We start from the raw sequence: 17,968 nt of genomic DNA, 5'->3' as shown, positions 1-17,968 counted from the left end.
CTCCTGACTGCAGTTCTCCTTGTCAGGACCCCCAGTTGGCTGCAGAGGGGCTTGTTTTGGTTGGGGGCCAGCCCAGGGCTCCCTCTCAGTGCTAATGCACCGAGAACACTGACTCAATAGCAAATCAAAGCAACAGCTGTCCCCACCTCCTTCCCTGCCACCCACTTGCCAGCCTCTGCTCCTCGGAATCTTAACTAAGTCTCTGAGGGCCCCCCTCAGCCTACCACAAGCCCACTTCTGCCTCCAGATTTTTTTTTTCTCTTTAGCTCAAGAATAGGACATGTTCCTCTGCTTTTTTCTCTCATCTCTTTTAGCCCGTCTCCCACTTTAATTTTGCATGTCCACCGTGCTCTACAGTGTACATGCCAGTAGATATGTGCACAGGTAAATACACCATACACACACACACACACACACACACACAACCTATCCTCAGAGTCACTCTTTTTAGCTCCTAAGGACATGTCAGTAGCTTCTGCCCTTCAGCCTCCTCTTTTTCTGGAACTAGAACATGTCAGTAAGGCCTGTAGTTTGTGAAGATTCCATCTGCTGCATCTTCAGGAACTTCTTTCTCATCTTCTCCAAGCTCCTCCAGCCTACCTCATACTTTAGTAGACTTAGTTTCCTTGAGGTCTGGGGTCCTAGGGTTCCTCACTACCATATAAGGGGAGACGGGGAAGTAGGGAGGGTGGATGTCCCTAAGTGTGAAATCACACTCATCAGTAACATAAGCTTTAAATAAGCTAGTTCACAAGGACTGCTATAAAATGACAACAAGTACAGGAGACTGGGGTATAACCATAGCTCCCACCAACTGCTGGTGTGACCATGCTTGAGCTCCTAAACTTCTCTGAGCCTCTTGGTTCCTCACTTTTAAAGCTCCTAAACTTCTCTGAGCCTCTTGGTTCCTCACTTTTAAAATGAGAAGGTTGGACTGGGGATGTGGTTCAGTGGTAGTATGTGCAAAGCCCTGGTTTCAATCCCCAGCACTGCAAAAACCCAAACACACACACATGCACACATGCACACACACACTGGAGAGGTTAGGAGTGAATACCACTTAGGATCTTATCAACTCTAAAAGTCTATACTTCTAAAAAATCATAGAGGGGAAACTATTTTAGGCAGAATGGGGTGTAACAGAAAGAGGAAAGAATTATTGAATTTGGGCAATATACAGTCAGAAAGGGCATTAGTTTCATCCTCTTTAATACATTCAAAGATCATAAGAATAACCATCTCTGGCCATTAGGAGTCAGTAGAAAATGACCAGATATACAAAATGACTGTAGGGCACTATATATTTTTTTAATGACATCTTAAAGTTTGATACTTTTTTCTTAACATTTGGCTATGGAAAATTTTTTAATAACTGGTGGGTTTGGTAGGTTTTTTGGTCTTTTTGTTTTTGTTTTTGTTTTTGTTTTTTTGTTTTTATATTTGTTTTTGGTTTTTTTCCAGTACTAGGGAAACCAGAGCTGTATCCCCAGCCATGTATGTATGTGTGTGTATGTATGTGTCTGTGTGTTACATATATATATATATACATATATATATATATGTATATATATATATATATTGCGTGTGTGTGTGTGTGTGTGTGTGTAAGAATGAAGAGTTAACAGAAAGTTGTTTTTCATTTTAACCCCACCCCTCACACCCACCACAGACAAGCTAACCAAACTACCCCAATCCCCACTCAATCTCACACCATTCCAAATCCAGGAAATAAAAACCTTTCATTTTCAACCTGCAGGGGCTGGAACCAAAAGATTTCTGTAAGATGCACTGTAAAACCTGTTTGAGCCCAGATTGAGTCCTTCCAAACCCTAAATCTCCTGGATAACCTAATGGTGTGAGACCTCTGGGTCTATAAATCCTAGACGTCTAGTCTGAGCTTTACCGAGCTGGGGGGTTAATCGGCATGTTAGAAACTTCCTAGAGTGAAGATTCTGTCCCCTCCCCCATTTGCCACCTATTTCCACTTCTATCTGGCACACCTCCTAGGAGAGCACAGCAAAGCTGGGAGGCAGAGTGACATGGGGCCCAAGAGGCTCCTTGATAAACAAGGCTCCAGGTGGAGAAACCAGACAGCAACAGAAGTGACAGAGGAAGGAACTAGGAGCAGCGTGGTAGCCTACTCAGAAAGAGTGGCAGGGAGCAAGGACCACCACGGAGGCCTAGATCAGGGAGGCAGGCACCTGAAGCGTGACTGAGCTCTGAAGTTCTGAAGTGTATGTTAGCTGGAGTGCATCAAAGCTAAGGGAAGGAGATCCTTGAGGACATCCTGCTGCCTGTGGGGCGACAAAGGCTCATCCCTGAGGAGCAACAGAGAAAGAAGGAACATACACCTGAAAGGAGAGAGGTCCCTGAAGACATCCTGGGCCACCTCTTATGGCCTACCTTCCACCTGATGATGCTGGAATATCACAGATATTAGTGAAAAGCGAATTTAGGGGAGGGCAGGCAAAGTTAGAAAGGAATGGAGGGAAGGAAGAAAGAGAATATTTTGGAACACAGGTCAGCCAAGTCCAAGACTGGTGATTAGATAGTGACTTTAGCAGACTTCAGTAAATGTGATGTAATCATGGCTACACAGAGTAACTATAAGAAATGAAGTATAAAGACAGTCCTTTGTGATAAGGGTTGTTTTTGTGTGTGTGTTTGTTGGCTGGTTTGTTTTTTGTTTTGTGGGGGTTGCTTAAAAGTCCAAATGACTCCCCCAAATCCTGGAGTTATCATCAAATCAGGCTTTCAGATGGAAACTGGTCCGATTTCCTCCAAATGCACAATCAGCCATTCTCTGTCCAAGAAAGAAAGCTGTGGCATAAAGAAAAGCCCCAGCGGTCAAGTTGTAAGTCTGATTTTGCCATGGCCATTCCCTTCTGTGTGCAACCCAAATATACATAAGAATTCACTAAGATGCTAGAGTGGGGGAGAAATTAGGAGTGGTATCTTCTGGTCAAGAAGCCTAGCAGTGAGCTTCCTAATGGTGGATACACCCTTCTAAAAGTGGGTTCCTTCAGTATTCTGGGCCACAGCCCCCAATATGTTTTTGCCTTGGAGATAACACTCCTCCACCCACCTGTCATGGTAGTCGTGAGGAATAACAAGTAGGCTGGGAGGAGTAGTATTTTTAACTCTGGAGCTAGAGAAATGCTGAGTCATCACCATCATCATCATCATCACCATCCACTCCCACTCAGGTTTTCTCTGCCCTCAGGGAAGTGGGGTTCTGGACCCAAGCACTGGTAAGACCATCAGCAGTTATGCAGGATGGCTCTTGCCCCCTTGTCCTGCCATCCCAAATTGTGCACCTGTTTACAGCCCTATGGCCAATGCACTGTAGCTCCCAAAACAGACAGAGCAGGAAAGATATATAAACCAAGCAATCAAGGATATTATACTGGCAGACTATCATAGACTTCCCTCCTAGAGTCACTTAAATTGCAGACATAATACATTTTTATTCATTTGAGTCATTCATTTATTTATTCAATAAATATTTATTGAGCACTTACTATGTGAGAGGTCCTATGCTTACAGTGGAAAGCTGAATCATAGGTGTCACTGTATGCTTTAGAGAGGCACATTAGTAAGTCTCCAGTTCCCACCTCTGCTACTCTTAATATGAACAATCAATCAGAAAAAAATCAGTGGGCAAAAGGGCTACTTTGTCCTTTAAAATGTTGAGAATCCTAAACATATTAGAACCTATGGGTAAACAAGAAAAGAATCAAGGAAGCCCCAAAGCCTTCAAAGGCAAACAAAAAGATAATCTTTTAGTTTTTAGCCTAAGTGCTAGATTGCTACGACAACATGAGAAGATTTTTTTAGTTTTAATTAAACATGTCTGGTGGTTGATTAAGTAAAAGCCCCACATTGTGAGGCACTCAGGAGCTCAGAAGTATAAGAAATAGGACCAAAGGTATAGATGAACAATCAGAAATGCAGTCGAAAATGTAATTCAGTGGGCATCAATCATAGCATCACCACCAGCAGAAGTAGTCCTTTCTAACTTGCTATACTGTTCTTATCATACTGAGGTGAGCATCATGAATACTGTTTAGGGAAGTCATTCTTGGAAGGCAGTACAAGAAGGGATTTTAGTGAAAAGATGCAGAAAGCCTGGGCTTTGTGGTTAAAGAGGCCTAAGTTCCAAGTCTGTTCCATCCTAACACTTATTAGATGGATTATATGGACAAGTTCCTTAACTGAGCTCAAACATGTGCACATAATAATACTTCTTAAAAGCATGTATGCTGGTACACGCCTATGATCCCAGCTACTTGGGAAGCAGAGGCAGAAGGATTGCAAGTTCGAGGCCAGTCTGGGCAACTTAGTGAGACCATGTCTCAAAATAAAAACTAAAGAGGACTGGGGATGTATGTAGCACAGTTGTAAAGCACCCCTGGATTCCATTCCTAGTACCACACACACATCAAAAAAATAATGTCTGGAATAATGCATATGAAGTACCTTATTGGAATCTTGACATACAGAAAGTACTGATAAATATCAAGTCCCTCTGTCTTGTGGATTTCTAGAGCTTCTGTTTCTAGGAGGTCTACCCTGTCCTTGGCCTGTTACTTCCAATCCTATTGGGTTTGGGCAGATTTTGAGCCTAGGTCTCATAATAGAAGATGTTCAGCATCTGATTCATTTAATAATTAAATATTTATTGAGCACCTGCTATGTGCAATATGCTATATGTATGGGGCCAGTATGGGGTACAAAGATGAATCAGATATCAACCCTGCTTATGGATCTCTATAATTTAGGATGGAAGCTAAATGCGCAGCACAAAGTGAAAAATGATTCATCATTTAAGACAAGCAGATAAAGTGGTGTAACCCAGAGAAATGTGACATTATTCTCATATGCAACAAACAGGGACAACTTCTTGAAAGAGGTGCTTACAAATAGTAGGCTTTAAGGAGAGACAGAGTTTAGACATGTGAAGATGAGTGCAGAGCATTATCAACCAAGTTATTACCGAAAGGGGAATGAATACAGGTGAGCAAATGAAATTCTAAACAGCTCATATATCTGGAATATGGGATGAGTTTAGTGGAGAAAAGACAAAATTGAAAGGCAGTTGGCCTCAGACTGTAAAGAATCTTGAAGGCCAGCTTAACAAATCTGATATTATCTGTAGATGAGGGAGAGTCAGTGGAGGTTTCTAAGCATATATAATGTGACCAATATGACTAAAGGTAAGGCTCCTGCTTTTAACCAGTCTTTTCATTCATCCATTACTCAAATAGCAAGAGCCTTTCTTGAGTAATGACTGGTGGTCTCGAATGTCTGACCTATGTGGCAGAAGCTCCTTCCAAGGTCCTTGAGTAGAATTCTTACTAATTCCACTTTAAAGTCCATAGCTCCCTTTCAGAACTCTCCTGGTTTCCCTTCCCTTTCCAGACCATTCTTTGAGGGAAATTATGATGATGTCATAAATTATTTGTAAAATCTGAAACCAAAGAAGATACAAGCCTTTCATAAACCAGCTTTTAATTTCTGCTACTTATCCATGCTTCTGTTGATGGTATTATAATCACTCAACACTCCCAGGGGAGTGGCCATTCAGAATTTATCACTACAGGTCTACAATATTATAAAAACAGCAAGGAAACTTTCGGACACAAAAACAGACAACTCTCAAGAGGAGGCATGAGATCATAAGTACCTTTCAGTACTAGAGAGAGAAATGTCACCCCTAGGGGGTCAAAAAAAAAAAAATCCCAGCCATCTCTTGAACAATTCCTTAAAACAGGTGAGTTCTCTACAAACCTACAGAGGCAATATATCATGAATATCTCAAATACACCATTTATTGGAGGTATTTCCTACCAGTTCCCTCATCTGGACAATTCAGTTTGGTTTGACATACATCACCATTTCATTTATTCTTCCTATGCAGAAGAAACCAATGACAGCAAAATGTAGGAGGAGGGGAGGGATGAAAGAAATATAAGCAAGGAGAAATGCAACTAAGGAGAATGCTGAAAAAAGCACAGATGAAAGAAGCAGCAGAAGAGTGAAGACTGCAGACATGATGTAGGACAGAGTACATGCTCTGCCTGATTAACAGAATACCTAGCACAAGACCAAGTGTAGCTGAATGAATTACCAGAACCAATTAAATGTACTGGCAGCCCACTGTGGGCTAAGTGCTAAAGATACAAAGGTGAAAAAGGTGAGGCTCCTGCTCTTAACCAGCTCAAACTTTAGGTAACTAAATAAGTAAATCGCAATGCAATGTGCTGAAACAGGAGTTGTTCAAAAAGCATTTTGGGGGAGGACCACCAGAGAAAGGATTCATAAGAGGTATGCTACTTGGGTGGCTTTAGGTAAGTCATTAATCCTCTCTGGACTTCATCTTAAAAATGGCCGCCTATCTCTAGAATTGTTTTAAGATTAACTGAATCCATGGTTGAAAATCCACTCTGCAAACTGAAAGTTCTGTAAGATGGCAATTTCCTCTCTTCATTTGAGCAAGCGCACTATTTGGTGCTGACTTTGTGCACTAGGTACCAATACTGTGGGACTGAGCATAGACAACCCCCTCCCCAGGCCTCCCCACGTCCCTCCACCATTCCATACCTTTGTACAACCCGTTTGATTTTCTACTGTGCGTTGGTACAGCACACCCAGACACACAACCTGGAAAATAACAGGAAACACTCACCAATTAGAAGTTCCCTCCATTCTTGATGTCCAGAGAAAGCAGCATGGCAAGGGCTGGGCACCCAGGGACTGTCTGTGGGATTTGACAGCCCTGGACCTTTCTCTGTCCCCTTTTCCTTCTTTCATCCTCACCTTTCTGGCCTCTCTGGACGGCAGCTCTCATCCCCCTCCCCTGTCTACTTCTGGCTACTTGTTACCTGCTAACAGAGTTTCTGGCTTCTCTGCTTTACTCTCTCTCCCCAGTTGGGAAGAACAGAGCAATTTCTCAAATTTCCTGGGAGATGTCCGGGAGAAACAGAGGAAAGGGGAGCTGCCTCCACGGAGGCCAGTGAACCTCTAAAGCTCTCTCAGAGCCCTTTCTGATGCAAGAATCTCTGGTACTCACCCTTCCTTCCCGACTCCAACCCCGCTTCCCTTATCCCTTCTCCCTCTTTTTCTTCCTCTCTCCTTTCCTCTCCTTCCCCTCGCGTTCTCCACTACCCCTTGTCCTCCCTCTCTCCTCTTTCCCTTTTCTTCTGATTCAACAATTCTCTCCCTGGTCCCGGTCCTCTTTCTTTCCCGTGAACCCAAAGCCTTTGCCTCACTTCTTACATTAGTCTCGACCCATCCACCTGCCCTGCTTGGGTCCCAGCGCCCCTTTCTCGTCCTTTCTGCCCGACCCCCACTTCCCCGCCCCCAGCCGCCTGTCCCCCGCAGGCTCAGCAGCGCGCAGGGACCACTGGTGAAGTTCTCCCGGGGACTGCTGGGCCCGGGACGAGTAGCAGCCCCAGGCAGTGCTCAGCAGCCAATGACCTCACTGAGTTTTAGGCACGTGATTGGCTACTTCGTGGCTCTTGGGCGGGAGATCCTGAAAAGATTTCGCGGGGCCAGTTTCTTTGTCCCTCTGCCTTTTTAGCTTGAGTTGGAGAATCAGGCCCTTGACACTACTGTACTTGACAGAAAGGTTTAGGAACTAACTATTAGGAAGAAGAGGGTGACTCAGGCCCGGGATGAAGAAGAAAGGAGTTTTATCGTACCTGAGCAAGGAGTATAGTCAGTGAGAGAGAGGGACTGAAGGGCCAAACGGAAACCTTAATCTGAGCACTCCACGGAAGGTAACAATCTGGGAAGGCTGTCGGGGGTTTTCAACCCTGACCTTGCACTCTTCGATAATGAGTCTCACTTTGAAACAAATAGAGCTTTGTATTTGGAATCAGATGTTTAATCTCTACTCTTTGTTCTATTTGTATGACCTTAGGCAAGTCATTTATTCTGCTTCCAAAACAGGAATAATGCCAGCGCACTTGTTTTACAGATTTAGTAAAAGGATTAATTGTGAAAATATTTTCTAATTATTAAACCTGTAGTTATTTTGGTAGATAATATGGTGTAGCAGAAAGAATTCTGGATAAGGAATGAAAAATCTCTGGTTATCATGTTTCTGTAGTGCCCTCCACCAATCCACTTAGAGTCCTATGGGCTTTACTGTCCTTATCTGTGAAATGGGAGAAATGGATGGACCCAATGATCCCTAAGTTCTCTTTGTCTCTAACATGTACTAAACATAGCATTCTCTTTTAATTTACCCCATCAAAGGAGAAATCACTTCCTTTTTTCAGGACTCTAGTTAATGTCTCTCCTTTCTCTTAGGTATCCTGATGAACCTACTTTCCATAGGGGCCTAGCTTCTCCCGCACCCCCACAATGAAAGTGTAGACCCAAACTGTAGCAGTATATACAGGGCTCATCCTTGATGGAGATTCTCTCCCCAGGCTACTGGCAGGAGCAGGATTTGGAGCTGGGAACTCTGGCTCCACTCGACGAGCCCATCAGCTCCACAGTCTGGAGCAGCCCTGACATGCTGGCCAGTCAAGGTGAGAATCCAGGCCCCTCATCTCAATGTCCCTCGGATCCCTCACTCATCCTCACATCATCTGCCACTCATCTTGCCTGCACACCCATGTCCTCACCCCCCTCATTACCACACAACTTTTTCTCCTTCCCATTTGACATTTAGTTGTTAGTTCTGCACCACCAATTTCACTTATATCTACTCCTTCTTCCCTCACTCCAGTACAAAGACCTCTGTACCCCTACACCTCTTTCCAAAAATAAAATGATTCCAGAGAAATAGGTTACTCAGAATAGAGGTGCTGGAAAGATCCAATCAAGGATGATCAAAAGGAGCCAGAGACAAAGGGATTACTAGCTAAAAATTGTTCTATGGCTATGGTAAATCAAAGTTTTCCCAAACCTTTCACTGAGAGATTTTAAGAATATATCACTTCCAAATTTTCTCAGCCGGCTCAGTCACTGGCAAGCTAATCTCAAAATCATAGTTTTAATTCTCAAGTTAGATAATTACTTTGAGAAGCATTCCAACTAAAAGAGCACCACACTGAGAGACAGAGTTCTAGTCCTATCTAGAATTAGAATGACCTTAGAAAGTCATTTCACCTCCATTGCCTCACTGCCTATAAAGTGAAGTAATTAGATCCCATAGATTCCATGATTCTTAAAGTCTTCCTCGTTGTTGTTCTTTTGTTTTAACCATTCTAAACAGTAAAACTAACCACCAGGCTTTGTATTGTGATTTGGAAACAGCCACCCTGAATGGTGGATGCTTGGTATCAACTCCAGCACACACACCTTCACTGCTCAGGACCTCCTCTCTGATAGGGGCACTTAGTTTATGTTTCTTGGAAGAGGAGTCCTGGTAACTAAGAAAGGAAGGACAGGGGAAGGGGAAGGTCGGTGGCAAAGGGAGAGTGCAATTGTTTTTAAAGTGCTTAACAGAGGAAGTAAGTTTCTTGGTTTCCAATCCAGACAGGAACAATGCTGGTTGAGTAATTTAATGCCATAGAGCAGATTTTGTAGCATTTCAGAATCAGAGCTGGAAGGTGTTTATTTTAGATTAGTTCTATGAAGGTCAGTGTGGTTGGGTCATAGAAAGTCATTCTGGAGATGAGGGAATCAATATTAGGAATCAGAATCCATACTGTGGGGGATATGGAAAAATATTGGGTAGAGGAAGCAGGTGTTGTAATCTCAGGGGCTCCCAGCTAAGCCCGACTCCGAGGCACATTTGGGGTTAAATGGCTCATCCATAAGATTACTCATTAGTTCTTTTTTGTTTCATTTTTTAAACTTCGCTCAGGACAGAGAGATTAGAAAATGTACTTTCATCATATTGAAAAGAAAACTTCAAGTTTGTTTTTGTTTGTTTGTTTTTGTTTTTGTTTTTGTTTTTTTACAGGGGGTCAAACTCAGCAGCACTTTACCACTGAGCTGTTATTTTTATTTTTTATTTTGAGACAGGGTCTCACTAAGTTGCCCAGGCTGACCTGGAACTTGCGATCCTCATGCCTCAGCCTCCTGGGTCTCTGGGATCACAGGCATGTACCACCATGCCTTGTAATTACTTAGTCCTTCAACTCTTTGAAATGATACCAGGATGGTGGTTTGGGTTTGTATGTTGGGAGGTGGGAAGTACTTCTATTAAAGGAAATGTGTTAAGGGACTTATTGGAAGAAAATTTTTGTTAGAAATTTGAAAAATATGTCAAAATGTGTCAGTCTTTATTTTTTATATTTTGTTTGTTTGTTTTGCAATTTTATTAGCTGTTACATAAATGAATGTACAACCCGAGGACTAGTTTGGCCTCTTCCCTGTTTTAGTTTTGGGATTATGAGTCACAGCTGCTTCTCCTGTTTTTGCTCTTACATGTAGGTGGTGGCAGGGAGGCAAAACGTAGGATGACAGACATGTATGTATGGTCTCAAAGATGAATGGTAGAACCTGTCAGAAGAGACACGTGTGCCATATAGAATGTGCAGATTCGGGGTACCTTTATTCCTCTCAATGTTTATGGCCCTGTCAGTTCATTCAGAAAACACTCAGCAAGTGACTGTTTTTTGATGTATTCAAATGAAGAGAAAATAGGATTTATCTCCCCTCCACCACCACCGTCACCTCTCTTCCTTCCCTTATGAAGTCTTAAAAGAGTACACAGAGCTCTTGTGCACCAAAGCCTTGGATAGTCTGAACTAGATGAAATGGACTTTGACCCAGAAATGGGTAGAAGTTCTAAAGGTTCCTCAGGATACTAATCCAACTCTACTCTTGCAGATAGTCAGCCCTGGACATCTGATGAAACAGTGGTGGCTGGCGGCACAGTGGTACTCAAGTGCCAAGTGAAAGATCATGAGGACTCCTCCTTGCAGTGGTCTAATCCTGCCCAGCAGACGCTCTACTTTGGGGAGAAGAGAGGTAGTACGCCATGAATTATCTCTCTCCTTGGGAACCATAGACTGGGGAAGGGGACTGCTAAGCCAGAAGGGTATTGTCCCTGTAGTCCAGAGACTAAGTAATGCAGGATGTGCTATTTGGAAACGCAGCGAACTATGGGATCCTCAACTGTTTCCAGAGAAACTTCAGTTCTGTAGCTCTGACCTTGACCATGCATGGTCTTATAGGGTCCTAGAGGAGCATCAGCCCAGAGGAGCCCTACCAGGCAGCTGATGGCAGTGTTGTACCAGGTATTTCAAAAATAAGCACACAAGATCCAACCCACTTTTCTGAGTATCCCTTAGGCTACTGTACCCAGTGGCCCAAAAGAGTCACTGAATGAGCCAAAGATGGCTCAAACTCAGGAGGAGATTTTTGTCTGCTATCCCTACCCCACCAAAGATAGCAGACCTGGGATTGCAAGATAAATAACATGAAAGATGCCAATAAAAAACTGGCTTCCAATTTTCCCCATCTTTCCAGCCCTTCGAGATAATCGGATTCAGCTGGTTAGCTCTACACCCCATGAGCTCAGCATCAGCATCAGCAATGTGGCCCTGGCAGATGAGGGCGAGTACACCTGTTCCATCTTCACTATGCCTGTGCGGACAGCCAAGTCCCTCGTCACTGTGCTCGGTGAGGCCCCTAGCATGCTTCTTTGCAAACAACGCTCCATAAATGGGCCCCTGCAGCAGTCCAGAGCCAGGCTGACCTCCGGGAATTTTGAAAATTTAATGGGTGCTTCCCTTGCAATGGAAACCTAAGTTCTAATCCTTACTATTGTGGTTAACTGTTTGATCTGGGACAGGCTTCTTGTTTCCTTTAAGCAGGCATTTCCCAACTTTTAACCTGGAATAATCGTGTTTATACCACCTATCTCCCAAAATTGTGTGAGGGAAAACATGAGATGTACATGCATTGTTAATTATCATTTCTAAGACAAATCTCTCAGTCGTTTATAGACTATCATCTTCATACTGTGTTTCGATTTGCTTCTTCTCTTCCCTGAGCCTCAGAGTATTTCTGTGGCCACTTGGTTATGCTCTGGGGTGTCCAGTCAGATAGTGTTTTCTCAGGCATGGTAATCTATCTGCTACCCCACCTCTTCTCCTATGTCTTCCTTTCTGGTTCTCAGGAAGGAGATCAAAGAGAAAGATGATCTCTAGTCTTCAACTCATCTTTCTAAATCAGAGTAGAACCCAGATGTACTGACCCCTAGAGAGGCTATCTCCACAGGGAGAGCTGCAGTGTGACCTCATGGTGCCTCTCCTTCCTATCCTGGCCATCCCCTATCCATGGCAGGAATCCCACAGAAGCCCATCATCACGGGTTACAAATCATCATTGCGAGAAAAGGACACAATGACGCTAAACTGTCACTCTTCTGGGAGCAAACCTGCAGCCCAGCTTACCTGGAGGAAGGGTGACCAAGAACTCCATGGTGAGTACCTTCCACGTTGGGGCTATTGGAAGAGGTGGTGCTGGGAAGGTGGGTATATGTCTACGTATTGGTACATAAAGCATGGAATAGAAAGGGAATGATTAATATTTTGTGTAAACCCAGGTATGTATTTCCTTGTGTATACATATCCATTTGTCAGCTGGCACTGGGGGTTGAATCCAAGGGTGCTTTGTCACTGAGCTACATTCCCAGACCTTTTTATTTTTTATTTTGAGAAGGGCCTGGCCAAGTTGCTGAGGCTGGCCTTAAACTTGCGATCCTTCTGCCGCATTCTCCTGAGTAACTGAGATTACAAGTCACACCTATCTTAAGTTTGTCTAAGTTGAGACTAACCATCTGTGTCTACAGTGGGGCCCATGTGATATCTGTATGTTAGCACTCACGTGTGTGTATGTGTGTGTGCATGTGTGTGCGCCTGTTTCTGCTTTTAGGAGAACCAACCCGAATACAGGAAGATTCCAATGGAAAAACCTTCACAGTGAGCAGCTCAGTGACATTACAGGTTACCCGGGAGGATGATGGAGCAGACATCGTGTGCTCAGTGAACCATGAATCTCTAAAGGGAGCTGACAGATCCACCTCTCAACACATTGAAGTTTTATGTATGTCATGGGCTTGGGGGTGAAGAAGGACCAGGTATGAGATGAGGATTGGTAAAGGAAAATGTGCCTGATGTACGTGAAGCCCACAGAGAAGTGAATACATAAAAATGAGCCAAGAGGTAGCAGTGCCTGGCTAAAGGCTGGTGAGGTCTTAAAGTGCCCAGTAATAAATATTGTAGCCTTGGCAAGTCAGTCTCTCTTTCCACTACTTAACTCTGCCTCTGCTGCAGAGGAACAGACACAGACAGTATGCAAACAAATGAGCTGGGCTGTGTTCCATTAAAACTTTATTTACAAAAATGTGCAACTGGCAGGATTTGGTCCAAGGGTCAGTTTACCAACCCCTGAGTTAAGCCAGTGCATTGTATATAATTAGATTGCAAATTACAGTGGTAAGTGAAGCAAATCAGAAGTCCCAGGATATAGTCTCTAGTCTGTCCTCCACCTACTAGCTTTGTGATGTTAAGGTTACTTACCCCACTGAGCTTGACCCTTTGTGAAACAAGACAGATGAACAAGGGATCACTAAGGTTTCTTTTGGGGTCAACATTCCATGACTTCAGAAAAGTATGAATGCAATGAAAATACAGTCTTCCTGGCACCACCCCCTATTCCCAGATCTTTTTCCAACTGAGCAGTCTTCTGTTTGCCCTAGATCCATGAATTTTCTTGGTCTGCTGAGCTGAGATGGCCACCATTACTATCAGTGACATTGAAGTTAAGAAGCATGATCTACCTGAGTTTCCCACAAAGAGATTAAGATTGCTAGCTGTGTTACTTTGGCCAAAGCTTAATCTCTCTGTGTCTCCTGCTTGCTTCACTGAGTTATCCTGAGGATAAATAAAACCATTCATATGAAAGAACTCTATAAACTTCAAAGTGCCCTGTAATCACCAGCTCTGAGTGTGAGTCTCCTGGTCTTGGGCATTTGCTCTGAGCCTAGTCTCTGGCCAGATAAAGAAGGCCCTTTCCTCTCTGAACTCCTCTGTTAGATACTGGACCATCTGGCAATAACTGTCCAGGGATCTTTTGGCCCAAGTATGATCAGCAGTCAGTCAACAAATGTTGTACTCCAGGCACTGTGCTAGAGGTTTCTGTGGCTGTGGGGCCCCAGAACACCCATTCTCTCACCTGGCCTGACTCTCTTTGGCCTGTTTCATTTGACTGGAACACGTTCATTAACTGGTTGTTAAGGTTGGCTCTATCCTTAGGGGAAGCACAGTCTCTTTATCTGCCGTTCTAAACCAGCATCTGGTTGCATTGTTCTAAGCCACCATCTGGACCTAGCCTCTTAAGCAGCCCTTTGGCGTCAATGGCAGATGCCATTATTCCTTCCCAGAGCTCATCTATATTGTGTCAGTCCTTTTTGGCAGCCAAAATATGACCCCCATCTCTTGCCGTTTAAAAGCTCTCATTTTGTGTTTGGACTGACCACTCGAAGTGCTGTTTTGTGTTCAAACGTTGCTGCTGGTTCTAAGCTCCCTTGCAGAGTACACAGAACTAAGAGGTTGTGAACTCCATCAGTGTCAAGTTCAGGTGCCTTTGTTCTGTTAAAAATATGCATTAAGTCCTGTCTGTGTGCCAGGAAGTTGGCTAAGCATGGATAAATCACTTATTCCCCTTCTTAGCTCTGTGAAGACCTCCGTGAAGTCCACCCCAGTAAGAACAGACCTCCTGAAACCCTATCTCTAGGTGCTTAGTCTTTAATCACAAATGCTGGGGGGAGGAAGGCCTTTGTTCATAGCCTCTTGGGATTTTGAGACATTTAGGGGTAGAAGCCATAGTACATAATGGGGTGGTTTCAAGATTTGGGAGATCTCCTAAGTAGATATGGGCAATTTTGTGTTGACAACATTTCCTTCTTCACAGACACACCGACTGCAATGATTAGGCCGGACCCTCCACATCCCCGTGAAGGCCAGAAGCTGTCGCTACACTGTGAGGGTCGTGGCAATCCTGTGTAAGATCTACTTGCTGGCCTCTTGTACCTCTGCACTCTAAGACTGTCATCTTCACTGAATGTCTTCTTCCTATCTCCCCTGTACTGTCTGAGCTGAGCCTCCTACCCTCTGATGCTGTCCAGCATCCATCCTTTGATTGTTTCTTCTGAAAAGCATCAGGAGTAGGTGGGATCACCTCTCTAACTTAGCACCCTAGCCTGTCCTAAGGAACAAAGTTACAGTAAGATAAAGTTAGGAAATCTCCTCTTCTCTAGAATTAACCCAAGAGGCCACCTTCCCCCTGTCTCTGGAAATCTGAGTCCTATAGCTTTTTGAGCCTTATCAGTTTTTTACTTTTCCACTCCACATTTATTTTTCTTCTTTCAGCTTCCTGGCTTATGTTTTCCTTAACATTTCTGATTTTTCTACCTCAACAGCCCCCAGAAGTACCTTTGGATGAAGGAGGGTAGCGATCCACCTCTGAAGACGACCCAGGAGAGCGCGCTCATCTTCCCCTTCCTCAACAAGAGTGACAGTGGTATCTACGGCTGCACTGCCATCAGCAACATGGGCAGCTACACGGCCTACTTCACTCTCAATGTTAACGGTGAGCTTTCCAAATCCCCTTTCCCAGCATCTCCCTTCTCTGTACATCTCACACTCTTCTTCTTCCCACTTCCTGATAGCTTTCCCACTCACCTTGACTAGAAATGGAGTTAAGGAAAAATAGCTCCCTCATTGGAAGACTGAGGACTTAGGTTCTAGGTCTATTCTGGAATGTATATTAAGGGAAAATCAATGAAAGGGTGGGATCTCAACTGCCTTTGTCTAGAAACTCTGGCCCTCCTAGTACCATCTTTTGAACTCTGCACTCACCTGGCAATAAGGATAATAATTCTCCATCTAGAGTCCCTGGAGCCTATCAGATTCAAGCATATGTACATTTCCCATGCCAAGAAGCAGAGTTCCTCCTTCTAGGAGTAACTATGGATGCAGGTTGCTACTATCCTTTCCTTTTAGGAAGATGTTAGGCATACTCTAGTAGGCCCAGGCAGAAAAAAAAAAAAAAAAAAAAAGGTAAACTTATACTGTGTGGAGAGATAGTTAGAATCTTTTCTCAGATACTGTGTCTTTTAAAGGGACCAGTGGATGCTTCTTCTCTAAAGTTCTTCTCAAAACTGTGATCACCAAATGCACTAAAGAGTCCCTTTCAGGGACAGTTTGCAAAGAAATTTTTTTAAAGTTCCCAATGGCAGCAGGGTCCTGCTAGGAAGTCTTGCAACCCTTTCTGCAGAATAGGGAAAACACATTGTCACAGAAATTTCAGAGGCTCCCTAACTTGAAATGCCCATTAATACAGTGTGTGTGTGTGGGTGTGTGTGTGTGTGTATGTGTGTATTCGGGGTCTGGGGGGATAACAGCCAAGCTCCAGGAGATAAGAGGTCTGAGTTCTTGAGACCATAATGTCTAGATTGGTGATTCCAACTCCAGGAGCCAACCACAGCATGTGGGAGCTGCCTCAGCACAACAAACAGGGCTATTGTAAGATTCCAGGAGCAAAGACAAAGCACTGAGGACTGGTCTCTGCCCCCAGATCGCTCCAGACCAAGTCTGAACATGATTGGCAGTGAGAGAAAGTTCCTATGCCCTGTAGTTGATATCTTGCTGATCTCCATTGCCCTGTGCTTAAAAGGCAGAGGGAGTCCTGTTTGATTCATGTGCTGCCAGTGCTGACGCCTGGTGGCCAAGAGAGTCACTGCATCTGCTTCCAGGAACATCCTAAGTGAAAACCTGCCAGGAATGAAATTAAATGTAGAGACAGGGGCTCTACAGAGGTCATTTGGCAGTGGAAGCTTGTGCTTTTTCTAAGGCATTTCCACATCCATAGTTTCTGGAATAATTATCCAGGATTAATTTTCAATGCGTACTTTGTCTTATATACTCCTGGGAGGAAGATAGTGTGTTAAACCCCTTCTACACCATCACATCCACCCCATCCTCTCATGGAGCACAGGGGCCCATCTTGTCCCTTCCTCTCAAGCAGGGTATGAAAGACTAGTGAACAAGTCAGGAATGGTGACACACCTTTGTAATTCCTGTGACTTGGGAGGCTTGGGCAGGAGGATCACAAGTTCAAGGCCAGTCTCAGCAACTTAGCAAGGCCCTAAGCAACTTAGAGAGACCCTATCTCAAAATAAATAAATAAATGAATAAAGTACTGGGGATGTGGTTCAACAGCCCTGGATTCAATCCCCAGTACCAAAAATGAAAGATCTGAAGGAAAAAAAAAAAAGCACAAACGTTTCCTTTTCAAATAAGGTAAAAACAGGCGAGGAAGTAAAAAGCAGGCCTGGTCAAGCCTGAGGCATCCCAGACTCAAGCGGAGTCTAAAAGCAAGACAGTAAGACAGTAGCTCTCCCATGGGTCGGAGAATTACAGCTATGGCTAATGTAATTTTGGATACCTCAGAACCATACCCTGGGCCTGTGTACTTGTCTGTGGATATTTGAGTTCCTGATTATGGCTGGGGCTGTTCTCACCACACCCATCCCCTGTTGCCATGGGGATCTAATGGCAGAGATACCACTGTCATGGGAGAAAGCAAGTCAGTCCTTGTCCCTTGAGCCTTGGGATGGTGGTCAGTGAAATGGAATCCCAGGCCTCCTTGTTCAGACAGACCAGAAAGCTGAAGTTTTACTGGAGTGTTAAGATTTCCTGCCAAGAAAAAACACAGTTCTTTATGCTATCCAGATATTTCATTGTCGCTATTGTTAATTTGTGTGCATGTGGTGCTGGGGGATTGAACCTGGGGCTTCCATATGCAAGTCAAGTGCTATCTCAGTGAGCTATATCCCCAGTCCTTTTTAGTTTTTATTTTGAGACAGGGTCTTGCTAAGTTGCCAAGGCTGACCTCAAACTTGTGATCTTCCTACTTCAGTCTCCCAAATCATGGTACTACAGGTGCGGGCCACCGGACCTGGTTGAAGTGCTTTATTCTTGGCTGCATTAGCT

The 17,968-nt window shown here is 44.0% G+C and overlaps 1 protein-coding gene across 3 annotated transcripts in view; it reads left to right on the top strand.

The window, feature by feature from the left end:
- Cadm3 (cell adhesion molecule 3) overlaps nt 1-17,968 on the top strand; it is a 31,027-nt gene that overhangs the window by 10,016 nt on the left and 3,043 nt on the right. Inside the window, exons 2-8 of one of the 3 annotated variants that reach the window (XM_047564464.1) lie at nt 8,439-8,540; nt 10,795-10,935; nt 11,437-11,589; nt 12,256-12,393; nt 12,846-13,016; nt 14,886-14,976; nt 15,394-15,563. In XM_047564464.1, the coding sequence (XP_047420420.1) occupies nt 8,439-8,540; nt 10,795-10,935; nt 11,437-11,589; nt 12,256-12,393; nt 12,846-13,016; nt 14,886-14,976; nt 15,394-15,563 (966 nt within the window). Of the gene's footprint in view, nt 1-8,316; nt 8,541-10,794; nt 10,936-11,436; nt 11,590-12,255; nt 12,394-12,845; nt 13,017-14,885; nt 14,977-15,393; nt 15,564-17,968 lie in introns of all 3 variants that reach the window. The other 2 variants (XM_047564482.1, XM_047564474.1) reach the window with 2 other exon arrangements.

Source organism: Sciurus carolinensis, chromosome 1 (genome assembly GCF_902686445.1).
Source record: "Sciurus carolinensis chromosome 1, mSciCar1.2, whole genome shotgun sequence".
NCBI lineage: Eukaryota > Metazoa > Chordata > Mammalia > Rodentia > Sciuridae > Sciurus > Sciurus carolinensis.
The sequence above is the reverse complement of the archived record's forward strand: the minus strand, read 5'-3'. Positions and strand labels throughout refer to the sequence as shown.